The 17,219-nt window shown below is 39.6% G+C and overlaps 1 protein-coding gene across 1 annotated transcript; it reads right to left on the bottom strand.

Annotated features, from left to right (window-relative positions):
• Positions 1 to 16,213: 16,213 nt before the first annotated feature.
• KRTAP11-1 (keratin associated protein 11-1) lies at positions 16,214 to 16,693 on the bottom strand. The gene has a single exon (XM_005908580.3). The coding sequence runs from the start codon at positions 16,691 to 16,693 to the stop codon at positions 16,214 to 16,216; it is 480 nt and encodes a 159-aa protein (XP_005908642.1).
• Between the last annotated feature and the right edge of the window lie 526 nt (positions 16,694 to 17,219).

Genomic DNA, 17,219 nt, shown 5'->3' with positions numbered 1-17,219 from the left:
GTGATATATATACTAGAACATTAAAAGCTCAGATAAAAGCTACAGTAAAGAAATTAGAAATCTCTTCAACAAAATTAGAGATACCAAGAGAACATTTCATACAAAGATGCGCACAATAAAGGAAAGAAATGGTATGGACCTAGCAGAAGCAGAAGATAGTAAGAAGATGTGGCAAGAACACACAGAAGAACTATACAAAGAAAGATCATAATGACCCAGATAACCACAATGGTGTGATCACTCACCTGGAGCCAGACATCCTGGAATGTAAAGTCAAGTGGGCCTTAGGAAGCATCACTACAAGCAAAGTCAGTGGAGGTGATGGAATTGCAGCTGAACTATTTCAAATCCTGAAAATTGATGCTGTGAAAGTGATGCACTCAATATACCATCAAATTCGGAAAACTCAGTGGCCACAGGACTGGAAAAGGTAAGTTTTCATTCCAGTACCAAAGAAAGGCAATGCCAAAGAATGTTCAAACTACCACAAAATTACACTCATCTCACACACTAGCAAAGTAATGCTCAAAATTCTCCAAGATAGGCTTCAACAGTACGTGAACTGAGAACTTCCAGATGTTCAAGCTGGATTTTAAAAAGGCAGAGGAACCAGAGATCAAATCACCAATTTCTGTTAGATCACTGAAAAAGCAAGAGAGTTCCAGAAAAACATCTACTTCTGCTTGACTGATGACACTAAAGCTTTGACACAACAAACAGTGGAAAATTCTGAAAGAGACAGGAATACCAGACCACCTTACCTGCCTCCTGAGAAATCTGTATGCAGGTCAAGAAGCAACAGTTGGAACTGGAAGTGGAACATTGGTCTGGTTCCAAATCAGGAAAGGATTACATCAAGGCTGTACATTGTCACCCTGCTTATTTAATTTATATTCAGAGTACATCATGTGAAATGCTGGGCTGGATGAAACACAAGCTGGAATCAAGATTGCCGGGAGAAATATCGATAACCTCAGATATGCAGATGTCACCATCCTTATGGCAGAAAGCGAAGAGGAACTAAAGAGCCTCATGATGAAAGTGAAAGAGGAGAGTGAAAAAGCTGGCTTAAAACTCAACATTCAGAAAACTAAGATCATGGCATCCAGTCCCATCACTTCATGGCAAATAGATGGGGAAACAATAGAAACAGTGACAGACTTTCTTTTCTTGGGCTCCAAAATCACTGCAGATGGTGACTGTAGCCTTGAAATTAAAAGACATTTGCTCCCTGGAAGAAAGACTATGACCAACCTAGACAGCATATTAAAAACAGAGACACTAATTTACCCACAAAGGTCCATGTACTCAAAGCTATGGTTTTTCCAGTAGCCATGTATGGATATGAGAGTTGGACCATAAAGAAAGCTGAGTGCCAAAGAAATGATGCTTTTGAACTGTGATGTTGGAGAAGACTCTTGAGAGTCTCTTGGACTGCAAGGAGATCCAACCAGTCTATCCTAAAGGAAATTAGTCCAGAATATTCATTGGAAGGACTGATACTAAAGCTGAAGCTCTAATACTTTGGCGACCTGTTACAAAGGACTGCCTCATTGGAAAAGACCCTGATGCTGAAAAGATTGAATGCAGGAGCTTAGGGGATGACAGGGGATGAGATAGTTGGATGGCATCAGTGGCTCAATGGACATGAGTTTGAGCAAGCTCCAGGAGTTGTAATAGACTGGGAAGCCTGGCTTGCTGCAGTCAATGAGGTCACAAAGAATCAGACACAACTGATCGCCTGAACTGAACTGAAAGAAATAAGCTTTACTTTCACTGTGCCAGTATTTTCAAATTTATTTCACCTGAAAATTTTTTTGAGAGAGAAGAGGAAGTATTTTTTTTGATAATTCATGGAACTAGAGATTCATATAATACTGTTCTAACTTTTTAAGTCAACATGCCCTCAGCAGAATAACTATTTTAAGCTTGCTTCAGGGATAAAAAAAAAAAAAAAAAAAAAACTTTTCTTTGTGCAAGAGGCAGTCATCTTTTGAATTAAATGAAACAACCCAAATAAATGACATGATGTGCCAAACATATCAAGTGAACTAGAGTCATTACGTTCTCAAGAAGCATAAAATATGCACAGAAACTAAAAAAGCAAAAGAAAGATAAAAGAGAAGAGAAAATGCTGATCTTTAAAAAATGTTTGGGAAACCTGTTTTATCTTTCAGCATCATGCAAGCTACATTCTGAGTGAACATCATCTGGATTCTTGGCACTGAAGCACCAAGTTAAATGAACCAATATTATATAAATCTGGATTCCAAGGTATAAGCAAAGGAGAGTGTGAAGATTCAGGATCTACATGCAAACTCTTCAACAGCCATTGATTCCAGAAGAAACTGACATGGCCAGTAGACACAATTGTAGCCGTGGTCTCTGATCCATAACTTCCAGAACCAGAACCATAGACTTCAGAAGTTGACCTTTCGAACTCAAAACCTAACTCAAAAAAAAAATTTATAAAATACAATGCCTGCATTTTATTTTACAACAGACCTCCAAGGCTCACTCTTTATGAGTTACGGGTCCCTAAAGACTCCAAGAGCAAGATCCCAGAGAAAAAATTGTGGTCCTCTCTGTCAGGAGAGAAAGATAAGGTGTGAAAGGAGAAATAAAATCCTGGAGCTTGTTATTTGATTCTGCCTAAGGACATCTGTATCCTTTCCCTCATTAAAAAGTGTAATCTCACCTCAGGACCTTCTCTCTCATCATGCATTCTAATAGTTTCAAAAATTCATTTTGCCTAATCAATATTTCCTGGCTCATTTAGAATAGAAATGTACTTATTTTGCAGAGAAATTGAAGTACATCCAAAAATGATATAAAATACATACTATATTTTCAAAGTCAGTGGGTAGCAGTAAACAATTAAATTCATGCACCCTTGATATTTATCAAGGGACTACTCTTTGTTGATATGACTTTGTTAGTTTATTCCTTGGGTGTATATTACTGCCAAACCATTGTCAACATAATACTTTATATTATCCACAGCAGGGGTCCCCATCCTCTGGGATCAAGTGCCAAGTGATCTGAGGTGGAGATGGTGCAAACATAATAGAAATAAAGTACACAATAAATATAATGCACTTGAATCATCTCAAAACCATACCCCGCACCCCACCACCACCGTCCATGGAAAAAGTGTCGTCCGTGAAGCCAGTCCCTGGTACCAGAAAGGTTGGGGATGCTGCTACAGTATCCACAGTATCCGAAATCTACCCATGATTTGTTAGAAAAGTCATGTACATTGCTTTATAGATATAGCAAATGATCAGTAGAAATAAACAGACCTTTGTCATGAGAGTTACCATGTAAATCTCTGTGAGTATAACCAAAGCTCTCCTTTGCCTACAGGAAAATCCATGTTGATGTAGCACAGCTTATACCTGAAGATCCAGTTGCCACATGCTCACACCCACCTGATGTTCAGCAAATGTCCCAAATGCCATCTTATCTAAATGAAAATTATTATCTGTAGTCCACCTAATTTATCCTCCTGCTATATGCCCTTTAATGGCTAAGACATCATTGTCCACCAATCTTCCAGAATGAAAACTTCAGGGTCATCTTTGAGCACCAGTATTTTAGAGCTTACCTCAAGCATCTATTGTCACAGGTTCCTCTGGTTATCAGATAAAGAGAACTCTTACAACACTTCCATGGCTCCTTCTTAAAAAAAAGTGAAAGTGTTAGTTGCTCAGTGGTGTCTACTCTTTGCATAGCCTGCCAAGCTTCTCTGTCCATGGAATTCTCCAGGCAAGAATACTGGAGTGGGTAGCCATTCCCTTCTCCAGGGGATCTTCCCTACCCAGGGATCAAACCCAGGCCTCCTGCACTGAAGGAAGATTCTTTATCACCTGAGCCACCAGGGAAGCCCAGCTCCTTCACACTTATCCTAGAAGGTTAAATTCATCACGTGATATTCAGGATACTCAAGAATGGGATTTTTTGATGCAAGCTTTGTCTTTCATAACTAATAATCATTTACAGTAATTTTTGGAGCCACATTGGAGCACACTGTTTTCTGAATTCATTATAAGTTTTCATGCCTCCACCATTTGGGCCTTACTGTTTAGTCTATGGGAAACCACCCTCTTTTTTTCTCTTTTCACTCTGCCCTGCCCAACACCACTATCCCCTTAACTAACTGGGCCTTGTAAATTCATCTGTTCTTTAACACTCAATTCAAATTATTTTCCTCTGAAAATCCTCCAATCTGTCTCCACCTCACATCAGAATTGATCCTACTAATCCTCTACATCCACAGCATTTTACATGCGATTCCCTACTATGGCACTTATCTCATGTCAGCTGGGTGTTTGTGTATCTGCTTACCCTCTACGTTAGAGTCTTCATAAGAAAGATAGACTGTCCGATTACCATCAGATGTTCAATAAATATTAGCTGGGTAATGAAATGATTAACTGAACAAATAGTTTCAGCTATAAGATCATTCCAGTGTCCGCTGATTTTAAATGTTTCATAAATGACACCTCAAGGGTTACTGGAATCTCCCTTTAACAACACACTACCTCCTGAGGCCATCTTATGCATTTCTTCTCACGGAGATATGCAAAGTTAAGGGACAAAATAAGAAAACAAATTCATCAAACAAGAAATAAAAGGAGGGAGGAATAGGAGGAGAATCTAATCCTAATTTTAAACCATCAATCTTTTCAATGACCTTGAAGAAACTATTAGCAGCTTTGAAAAATTGCTCATTTGATAGGCTCTGCACAGAAATAAGTTCTCTGGGTAAAAAAAAAGGGGGGGGGAATAAAAAAACTACTGTAAAATGCCAAAAGTTTTTGATTGTTTTGCAGTGGATTTATTTGGCATTCAAATGTCACGTCTCACTTTGAAAAGTCAGACTACTTGTCGAAATATTACACAGTTCAGTCAGCTCTGTTCACTCAAAAATGCCGTTTGCCTTTTCAATTACAATTGCACCAGAGAGATGGCACAGACTCAAATAATTTTGTTGCGAGCCACTCATATAAAACATGGCCTAGACATGTTAATTTAGCAGTGCATATGGAACACTGGAAGTTGGCAGACTAAACTTTGAATCAGAGAAAAATTGGATCAGCCAGCCTATCTGATCCTTCATATTACAGAATGCAGAAGATGAAACAATTCAATGATCCATTAAAATTAAGCTGTACTGGTTTTTCTGCAAGTCATATGGGTGTTTCTATTTTTCTTCTTAACATTCATGTGACTATCTTGGTCTTCTCTCCCTTCTCTTATATTAGAGAAAGACTGGAATCCGTCTTGCAGGCTGATTTCTCCGAGTCAACTAGCACTGCACTTCATCAGTGTTTTCCAAAATACATTTCACAGAATGACATTCCCGCTATATGCTCTAATATGAAAAGTTTTCAAGGTTAAAACAGTAAGAGAAAATAGATAGATAGATAGGACAGATATTTGAATATTGAAAATGTCTTCTTGCTAGGGATTGAATTGTCACCCTCTGCATTCACAATACATAGAGTCCTTGGACAGCAACCAGTCAATCCTAAAGGAAATCAGTCCAAATATTCATTGCAAGGGCTGAGGCTGAAGCAGAAGCTCCAATACTTTGTCCACCTGATGTGAAGAGTCAACTCATTGGAAAGACCCTGATGCTGGCACAGATTGACAGCAAGAGAAGAGGGCAACAGAGGATAAGATGGTTGGATCACCAATTCAATGGACATGAACTTGAGCAAACTCCAGGAGATGGTGAGGCACAGAGAAACCTGGTGTGCACTCAGTGGGGTCACTAAGAGTCGGACACAACTTACCGACTAAACAGCAACAGTAATTTTTAAAGGTGGCTTTCCCTCTACAGTTATTTTAAAATGCTCACTGTATCCCCCAAGATGTAAAATACATCCTTGAGCCTATCTTCCCTCCAACAGTGTGCACTTCCCACATTCACACCTTTCTCTTGCTCCTCCCCCTCCACTGGCAATTACTAGTTTGTTCACTATATCTGTGAGTCTGCTTCTTTGTTCACTCATTCTCTAGTTTGTTTTTTTTTAGATTCCTCATGTGATATCATACAATATTTGTCTTTCTCTGATTTATTTCACTATATTCTCTTGCATTCTTACAACCACATTAGGAAATATTGCAGACACAAGCTTACTGTTGACCAGGTTCATTTTCTCTTCCTCTTTTGCCGGCATCTAGTTCTTACAAACCTGTTCTTTGGACTTAGGTGGGATGTGGGCAGAAGCAATACATGCCACTTTCAAGGCTGACTGATAAAAACTGCCCACACGTAATCCCCACACTACTTGTCCTTCTGCAACCACTGAAGAAACTTTGGCTATAAAAGTCCCAAGATAGGAAGTGTGTATGTTCCCAAACCATCTATTGGAGAAGAGCCACCCACTGCTCGGGAATGCCAATGCAAGACTGGGAATGAACAGGAAATAAGCTCCTATTGTGTTAAGCTGTTGAAACTATGTAACCATGAGCATCATGTTAAGATAGCATTATTATAGCCATTTTCCATATGATGGAACAGAAGATCTAACAGTTCAAACGACTTATCATTAAGTTGTTAAGCAACTGTGCATGCTCAGTTGCTTCAGTCATGTCCAGCTCTTTGCAATCCTATGGACTGTAGCCTGCCAGGCTCCTCTGTCCACAGGATTCTCCAGCAAGAATATTGGAGTGGGTTGCCATGCCCTCCACCAGGGGAATCTTCCAGACCCAGGAATGGAACCTGTGTCTCCTATGTCTTCTGCATTGGCAGGCAGATTCTTTACCACTAGCGCCACCCAGGAAGCCTCAGTGTAGTAGAATTTATCACCAGATCTAATTCTAAATCCTGTGATTTTTCCAGAAGCGTGCTGCCTCACTTCTAAAATTTCTGAGTTCAGGAACATTCCATATGCTTTTCAGACCATTTGCAGGCTTCCCTTAAAAGAAAGAAATTTTCTAAATTCTTTCCAGAAGCATATGCTGACATAAGAGAGGAATCGATGAATGAATGTCTTGGTAAGGACTATCAGAAAAATTGAATTCTGTCCTCATTTTAATCAAATCAATATGAAAATAAGTGCATCTCTTTTTTTTTATTTTTTTTAAATTTTATTTTATTTTTAACTTTACAATATTGTATTGGTTTTGCCATATATCAAAATGAATCTGCCACAGGTATACAACTATAACTTTTGTCCATGGAGTTTTAAGATAAAGTAGTTTCACTTTTTGGTGAGTTTTGTTTCCACATTTAATCATCCACTAGGGAAAAAAAAGAAGAATACAAAGATAATTGAACATATTTTTAATGTTATTTCTAGTCTCTCAGCAACTTTGAACTTTTCATAAACATATAGATGTTGAATCTGATCAGTAAAGTATGCAGCCACGTAGGTCATGACTATACTTGTTTATCAAGTCTGCTTTCATGAAAAGAAGAACTCTGGGAAAATATAGAAATGAGCAAAAAGAGTTGTACTTTTAATTAAGCCAATTAAGCTCCCAAACCCACTAAATGAAAGTGTTTCCATATCTACCTTTACAAAAACCCAGAATAGTTCAGTGACAACTTTTCTGTGAGAAAATCACAACTTTTTTAAGAAAACTATTTATTTTCTTTGGCATTAATACACCACATGTATTTCTTCCAATAGATTTTAATATACATGTAAAGGTTAATTTTATGTGTCAACTTGGCTGGACCACAGGCTGGAATCAAGATAGCCAGGAGAAATAGCAATAACCTCACATATGCAGATGACACCACCTTTATGGCAGAAAGCGAAGAGGAACTAAAGAGCCTCTTGATAAAGGTAAAAAAGAAGAATGAAAAAGATGTATTAAAACTCAACATTCAAAACGCTAAGATCATGACATACAATCCCATCATTTCATGGCAAATAGTTGGGGAAAAATGGAAACAGTGAAAGAATTTATTTTCTTGGGCTCCAAAATCACTGCAGATGGTGACTGCAGCCATGAAATTAAAAGACACTTGCTCCTTGGAAGAAAAGCTATGACCAACCTAGACAGCATATTAAAAAGCAGAGACATTACTTTGCCAACAAAGGTCTATCTAGTCAAAGCTATGGTTTCTCTAGTAGTCATGAATGGATGTGAGAGTTGGACCATAAAGAAGGTTGAGTGTTGAAGAATTCATGCTTTTAAACTGTGGTGTTAGAGAAGATGCTTGAGAGTCCCTTGGACCACAAGGAGGTCCAACCAGTCAATCTAAAAAGAAATCAATGCTGAATATTCATTAGAAGGACTGATTTTGAAGCTGAAGCTCTAATACTTTGGCCACCTGATATGAAAAGCCAACTCATTAGAAAAGACTCTGGTGCTGGGAAAGATTGAAGGCATGAGAAGGGGATGACAGAGGATGAGATGGTGGGATAGCATCACCAACTTGATGGACATGAGTTTGAGCAAACTCCAGGAGATGGTGAAAGACAGGAACACCTCGCACGCTGCAGTCCAGGGGTCACAAAGAGTCAGACACGACTGAGTGACTGAACAAGCTCTCTGGACCACAGCGCCTAGACATTAGGTCAAATATTATTCTGGGTGCTTCCGTGAGGGTGTTTTTGTTGAGATTAAGATTTACATCAGTGGACTTTAAGCAAAGCAGTGTGTGTTAATCCCTCAGTCATGTCCAACTCTGCAAACACGTAGTCTGTAGCCCACTGGACTCCTCTGCCCATGGAATTGTCCAGGCAAGAATACTGGAATGGGTTGCCATTCCCTTCTTCAGGGGATCTTCATAGATTACTCTTCATAATGTGGATGGGCCTCATCCAATCAATTAAAGGCTGAACACAATAAAAGACTGACCTCCCCAAAGCAAGAAGGAATTCTGCCAGGAGAGAGCCTTTGGACTTGAACTCTAGTATATGTTGACTAGTATCCTTATGGCACACCTTGCAGATTTTGGACTTATCAGCCTCCATAATCCAAAAAGCCAATTCCTTAAAATAATCTCATTCTCTCTCTCTCTCTCTCCCTTCCCCCTTATCTCTCTCTCTCTGTCTATTTATTTCTACACACACACACACATACACACACATCCTGTTGGTTCTGTTTCTCTGGACTAATATAGAACCATGATTATTACTTAGACTTTTATAGAAGTTAATAAGAACCTAAAATTCAAAAATTATATTTTTTTATATTTTTGAACATTTATTAAGTACTCTTCTGGGAATTATGAATGTCACACCAGCATATACCAGGTAATGAACATATTTTGACATATTTGAATGAAAACTGACTCTGTCAGATTTATGAGTTGGGTTTTTCACCCCCTAAACTCATATGTTGAGGTCCTAATCCCCAGTATCCCAGTGCCCTTGTTGGGAGCTAAGGTTTTTGCAGATTTAGTTAAGATGAGGTCATTCTTGAGTTGAGTATGTCACTAGTTCAAGATAGCTGGTGTCCTTATAAAAGGGGAAATTTGGGCACAGACATTGACACACACACACAGGGAGAATGTCATATAAAGATGATGGCAGCAGTTGGGGTGGTGCTTCTACAAACTGAGGGGTACCAAAGACTGCCAGCACCCACTAGAAGTTCAGGGTGAGGCATGGGACAGTTTTTTTTTCATAGTGCTCAGAAAGAATGAACCTCCCTAGCACTTTGGTCTCAGACTTCCATGCTTCATAACTTTAAGACAATAAATATCTGTTGTTTAATCTGTCCAAGTCATGATTCTTTGTTACAGCAGACCTAGCAAACTCATATTGATAGATCTGAGAGTGCTGTGCAGAAAGGGAAGAAGAACACTTAGATCACTTAGGAGCTACTCACAATACCCTAATGAAAGGCAGTGAATTCCCACAGTAGGCAAGACTAAAGGAAATGCTGAGAAAAAGACAGAAAGCATTTTTACATTATATTATTGTATTTACATTATATTATTAAGTGTAACATTTAAATTGTTACAGTAGGATGAATTAAACATGTGAAGTTAAGAGAAAGAGGAGTAAAAAATGATGACAGGACTTCAATCGTAGATGACTTGGCAGTGGCATTAATCAAGAGGTGAAAATAAATATGATGAGAAATTTTAGCAAGAGAATATTTCATTTTGGTGAAATATTATGCCTTTGATTTGTTCCTAAGAACACTTGCACTAGTATGCTTAATGGAGGGAAAAGATAGTTTAGGGGGCTTGACTTTGAACCCAAAATGATACACTTTTTATGTAGGAATCTCAGTAATAAATTCCAATGTAAATATATACAAAAATAGATTATGGTTGTAAGTATATGACTATGAAAACTACACATTTCTAAAGAAATCCTACCAGTGACAACACCCAGCTTTGCTCGAGAGTAATCTATTTTTCCTACAGTTACTAGCTCTATCATTACCACAGTTTTTGCACTAGGTGGTCATTTTAATCATCCATTTTTATAATAAATCACAGATAAACTTATACATAATCATTGTGTTTATTTATAATAGCATCATAGGAAAGTGGAGTAAATGAGAGAAGTTGGATCTAGGAATCTCAGTCAATGAAGATCTCGTTGTCATAAAAGCTAATACAATGCCCTATAGGTAGGGGCCATTCATAAATTTCTAAACACAAGTGGTAGCTTCCTAAAGATACAAAGATGCAGACATTTACCAAAGCTAAGGTCAAATCGCAGAATTCTCCTTTACTGAACTCAGAGGGCAATTGTAGAAGACATCCATATGGGTCTGTACCTCAACACGCCAGTCATTCATTCTTGCCGTTCAATTGGTTATCAGTACATTTCCTTGAGTCCCACAAACTTTCTGACTCCCAGATTCCTTTTTAATGATTAAAACTTTTAAAAAAATTTTATTGGTGTATACTTGATTTGCAATGTTGTGTTACTTTCTGCTGTACAGCAAAATGAATCAGTTATACAAATAGGGTTAGTCACTCGGTCGTGCCCGACTCTTTGTGACCCAATGGACTGCAGCCCACCAGGCTCCTCCGTCCTCAGTCCGTGAGATTTTCCAGGCAAGAATACTGGAGTGGGTTGCCATTTCCTTCTCCAGGGGATCTTCCCAGCCAGGGATCAAACCCGGGTTTCCTGCACTGCAGGCAGATTCTTTACCGACTGAGCTACCAGGGCATATTCATTTGTTTTTAGATTCTTTTCCCATATAGGTCATTACAGAGTATAGAGTTTCCCGTGCTATATAGTTACCTACTTTATATATAGCAGTGTTAAGACGTCAGTCCTAATCTCCCAATTTATCCCTTCTCCCCATTCCCTGCTGGCAACCATAAGATTGTATTCTACACTTGTAATTCTATTTCTGTTCTCTAAATAAGTTCATTTGTACCATTTTTGTTTTTTAATCAGTTTTTGTCAGAGTATAGTTGTTTTATAGTGTTGCACTAGTTTCTACTGTATGGCAAAGTGAATCAGCTATATGTATACATATATCCCCTCTTTTGTATATTTCCTTCCCATTTAGGTCACCTTAGAGCATTGAGTAGAGTTCCTTGAGCTATACAGTAGGTTCTCATTAGTTATCTATTTTATACACAGTATCAATAGTGTACATATGTCTATCACAATCTCCCAATTCTTCCCACCCCCCTTTCCTCTTAGTATATATATATTTGTCCTCTATATCTGTGTCTCTACTTCTGCTTTGCAAATAAGATCATCTATATCATTTTTGTAGATTCCACATATATGCATTAATATACAATATTTGTTTTTCTCTTTCTAACTTACCTCATTCTATGTGACAGCCTCTGCAGTCCATGTACCATTTTTAAAGACAAATTATTCCAGAGGTTGGTTATATTTTCAAATTTCATGGTAGTTGTATAATAAATAAAGTGTTAGTTGCTCAGTCATGTCTGACTCTTTGAGACCCCATGGACTCTAGCCTGCCAGGCTTCTCTGTCCATGGAATTCTCCAGACAGGAATACTGGAGTGAGTATTCCCTTCGCCAAGGGACCTTCCTGACCAGGGGATTGAACCTGGGTCACCTGCATTGCAGGCAGATTCTTTACTGACTGAACCACCAGGGAAGCCCCGACATCATATTTTTAAAAAAGTTTTAAAAAATTTACTTTTTCAGGGAACTCCTGGGATATAGCCCGTTGGTAAGCACTTAGGAGCATGTATAGGGAAAAGGCAAAGCGCATGGAATCCCTAAGTGGAAGATACAGAGGAAAATGTAAAACGTCTAGCTATATTACTCTACATAACTAAGCTATGAAATTCATGAGGCAGGAGTCATAACAAGCACCTAGCACAGAAGCTGGAACATTAGAGGTACCCTAATGTTTGTGGAAGGAAGGGAGGGAGGAAAGAAAGGAGGCAGGAATTTGGCTCTGAGAAAAATATGATATTGTCCCAGGGACAATGACCAAGGAGCTTCCTTATGTCTAAAATGTAATGCTAAGTTGTTTTCATCATGAAAGTATAAGCATCATCTATGTCCCCAGACTTTCAGTAAAGTCTGTTAGATACACAAATGCTTGTGTAAATAGATTTTGTGGCAATCAAGCGAAGGAAATAGTGCTGTAGTGTCTGAATCATTACAGTCTGAAAAGAAACAGAGGCTAGACTAGGAAGAAGATCCATAAAATGAACTAGTTCTTCTAAAGTAAAAGTTCAAACAAAAGATTAGGAAAGAAAACAGGAAGTCACCATCCTCTAACCTCTTCTCTCTCAGATTCCTCAGCGATGATGGAAGTAGCCAGGATTCCCACTAAAAAGGAAAAGGAGATAAAGAAAGTCAATTTCGTGTCAATATCAAGAACAGGATGGCTCAGTAATACCTTGGACGCACATGTTTTATTCCTGAAATAGAGACATAAGATGCCATCATTATCTTTGTTTCATGGATTAGCGAATGTTTAGGAAGCTTAACAAGCCTCCAGCCAAGGGACAGAAACCAAGATCTGAACCAAAGCGCCCCAAACTGCTTCCCCACAGCTATAGACCATTACATATAAGATGCATTTCTGGGTCCCAGACCAAGGACAGAAAGAAACCATCACTCCTCTATCTTTTAAAACTGTCCTCAAAGACAAACTCTGAAACTTTACAATTTATTATGAAATAAAGCAAAGAATGGAGAGAACTTTCAAAGTTGAAGTACAACTATAATAGCTCTGATAGTGAAATAGAGGATTCCCCAAACAGAAATAAAAGCAAGGAAATAGTTTGGTAAGATAGCTACAGCATCCTTGGGTGTTTGCACCATCACAATAAAGAGCCCAAGCAAAAGTGGACTCATCTCAGCCTATAAACTCTGTTATTACATATTACTACTACATGAATCTTATATATTAAAAATAATTGGCCATCTAAATAAAAAGAGAGAAAAGACATTTCTGTTCTTCATTTTTATTGAAACCTAGAAAGCTAAAGAATAAAACATGAACAAAAGAATCACTAATAATGTGTAAACCTCTGAAAAACTTCCTATTTTCCAAATCATATGTGAAGTGACTGAAATAAACAAATGTTAGAGTTATACAAACAACAGCTTTGAAGGGGCCGCCTAGGGTTCCCCAGTGATTTATACCATAGCACAAACCAGAGAATTTCTGAAAACCAGGGTATTATTTTTAAAAAGAAGAAGCATGAAAGCTATGTCTTGCTTTAATGAGATATTACTGCGAGTCATACTTATTAACATTTGACTAGAGGAAACCTTTATTCTACGAGGAAAGTCAGTAATAGAAAGAAATAAACATTTTCTCTCCAGAAATTATCCATACATTTTGCCTCTCTGAAAAGCCATTAGTGAAATAGGAAACCCATTTTGTGCTGACAAAAGAGATGGATGGTCAGATACTCCGTGAGGCACTAAGTACCGCTGTTATAAGAAAAGGTACCCAATGCCCCTGGCATGTGCACCTCCTCTGTCTCTATTTTCTGTAAAAAGAAAAAAAAATCTTCCTCTTCTGATTCTCCTTGATCAACTCTGAAAGGGAAATACAGAGGTGTGTTTCTGGACATAAGAGAGAGTGAAGACACAAGGAGACCACCTGCCAGTCAGTTCTCACTTTCCAAAAAAAAAAGCAGAAGGGATTAGCATGTCAGTCACCAGTCCAGATGGCTTGTTTTATCTGTATGGGAGCTCCAGTGGAAAGCAAGCACAAAACAAGGCCCTACATATTAAAATGAGCTTCCCAGGTGGTTCAGTGGTAAAGAATCTAAGAATCTGCCTGCCAATGCAGGAGACATAGGAGATACATGTTTGATCCCCTAGTCAGGAAGATCCCCTGGAGGAGAATATGGCAACATTCTCCAATATTCATGTCTGGAGAATCTCATGGACAGAGGAGCCTGGTGAGCTACACAGTCCATGGGGTCACAAAGAGTCAGACACAGCTGAGCACATGAGCACAAGATATTAGAATAAACCAACATGTGTTTGAAATTTGTTTTTAAGTCTCTTCTGTCCTGATTTACTAAAACATGGAACTTTACCCAGAGCATGTTTGGGGGTCTACCAATACATAGCGATAAGTGAGGGAAATAGAAAACTACAGTCACCTTTTTGATGTTTTGACTCTCAGGACCTAGACACTGACTTTTCATCCTTTCTCCTTCTCCCTACATCTCATCTGATCATGGAGGGATCCTTTGCAAAGTTTTCCACTGTTGTCCTGTATTGAAGGAAGACTTGGAAACTTTAATCGACTCCCTTCACTGTACAATTCCCCAAACTACCTGGTTTCCTAGGTAACTTCTCTTTGTCCTGCATGGAAATTATTCTGAAAGCCCATAAATAGCTAGGGGGAAGTATAGAAGATTAATCACTCAACTTGACTACATGTGTCAAGACTCTCTAACCAAGTATGGTTTTTCCAGTAGTCAAGTATGGATGTGAGAATTGGACCATAAAGAAGGCTGAGTGTGGAAGAATTGACGCTTTTGAACTGTGGTGTTGGAGAAGACTCTTGAGAGTCCCTTGAACTGCAAGGAGATCAAACCACTCCATCCTAAAGGAAATCAATCCTGAATATTCATTGAAAGGACTGATGCTGAAGCTGAAGCTCCTATACTTTGGCCACCTGATATGATGAGCTGACTCACTGGAAAAGACTCTGATGCTGGGAAAGATTGAAGGCAGGAAGAGAAGGGGACGACAGAGGATGAGATGGTTGGATGACATCATCAACTTGATGGACATGAGTTTGAGCAAGCTCTGGGAGATGGTGAAATACAGCAAGGCCTGGCATGTTGCAGTCCATGGGTTACAAAGTGTCAAACACGACTGAGTGACTAAACAACAACAACCAGGTAAAACATAAGATAATCCCTTGCTGTCCATTCTCTCTGTCTGCATCTCTATTCCTGACCTGCAAACAGGTGCCATCTTTCTAGAGTTCATACATATACATTAATATACAGTATTTGTTTTTCTGTTTCTGACTTACTTCATCATGTATAACAGACCCTAGGCCCATCTGTGGAGGGTGAGATTAATTGGGAGAGTAGCTTTGGCATATACACACTACCAGATGTAAAGTAGATAGGTAGTGGAAAGCTTCTATATAACACAGGGAGCTCACCTCGGTGGTCTGTGATCACCTAGAGGTGTGGGATGGCAGAGGTGTGAGGAGGCTGAGGAGGGAGGAGGTACATGTGTACTCATAGCTCATGTACGTCATTGTACAGAAGAAACTAACAACATTGTAAAGCAATTATACTCAACTTTTTAAGTTAAAAACAAAAGATAATCCCTTGCTTGTCATGAAACACATGACTGAACCCATGCTCCAGGCTCAGAAAAGAAACCTGGACCCTGATCAGCAAAGGATGATTCATAGATAGTAAAAATTCTTGCAAACAAAGAACTCAACTGAGACATACATTTGCAATGCCAAGTAATGAGGTTTTATTGAGAAACACAGAGCGAGACAAGTTCCCTTTTCCAAGGCACAAAAGCAGAAGCCAAAAGACAAAGCAGCAAGGTCAAAACATGCCAAAACCCTTAGAGACTGGGGCGTGAGTGGTACATTTCTGGAAACATCCACAGGTATACATGCCACCAGTCATCAAACCCTTAAAATAAGATTGGTGCTGGTCAAATCTTAGATTGCCCCCAAAGGCGGCTTATTCAGGGCTGGCAGCCAGCAATCAGGCAGTTAGAACAGGGGTCAGCAATGAAGTTACTCAGGCAGCATGTCGGAAGATCCTGGAAACACAGCTGGCAGGTCATGGAATCTTGATTCACTCATGGGCTTCTGAACACTTAGCAAATTCTTCTGCAGCTGGACACGCAGGACTGCTGGTACGTCCTGGAGACCCCGCAGGCAGGTTGGCAGATGGTGGAGACTCCTCCCACCGGTTGGCAGACAGTGGAGATGCTTCTCACTGGCTTGCATACAGTAGAGATGCCACTCAGAGGCTGACAGCCACTGGAGACAAAGGTGACTGGCCGGCTGCAGGTAGTCGAATAGGGACTGGAGACACAGGTGGTTTGCCGAGAGGTCACCTGGACAGGGTTGGAGACACAAGGAGCTGGCTGGTAGCAAGTTGACTGGCAAACAGTGGGCTCACAGCACGTCTCCTGACAGTGGTCCAGGAGCCAGGAGCCCGTTTGGAAGGAGCTGGGCAAATAGATGCCGCTCAGGCAGTCGGCACCCGGGGTAGAAACTGTGGCCACTGGGACAGTGTATTCTCCTCCAGTTCTCCTAGAAGAGCAGGTCCTTGTGGAGCAGTTGTAGGACATGGTGCTGGTTGAGAGATGCGGGTAAATCACTGAGGCTGGTTCTTGAACTGTGAATGCCACTTCAGGCTTCTGAGCTTTTATATATTCTTTCTGGTGGGTGGGGCTCCCACCCTGACCTTCCTGGCTTCTTTGGCTCACACCAGCTTGCCTTAGAACCTTCTGTGAATTTCCAGGTTAATTGTCTCTTGAGAAGCCTTCATCCTCATAAAGAAAGTTTAGTAGTTTGGTAACTAAGTCAAAAGGCTTCTGGACTGTATTTAGTTCCAGGATTAAGGAGGTGAGTTGACAGCTTCAAAGCTATTGGTCATCCCAGCCCACAATTCATCCCTCATTCATCTTGCGTGGATACAATGAGTGTCCCTCTGATGGTAACACCAAACATACCACCATCCCACACTCTCTCCCTTCTAACCAGGACTCATTACACACCCACACCCTGTTTGGATTGTTGTTGGTACTTAATATGCTTAATTTAATTAGTCACCCTTCCATAGCTAACGGGGCTTCTACAAGGAATTTTGTTGAA

This window comes from Bos mutus, chromosome 1 (assembly GCF_027580195.1).
Source record: "Bos mutus isolate GX-2022 chromosome 1, NWIPB_WYAK_1.1, whole genome shotgun sequence".
Taxonomy (NCBI): Eukaryota; Metazoa; Chordata; class Mammalia; order Artiodactyla; family Bovidae; genus Bos; species Bos mutus.
This window is presented reverse-complemented; position numbering and strand designations above follow the sequence as displayed.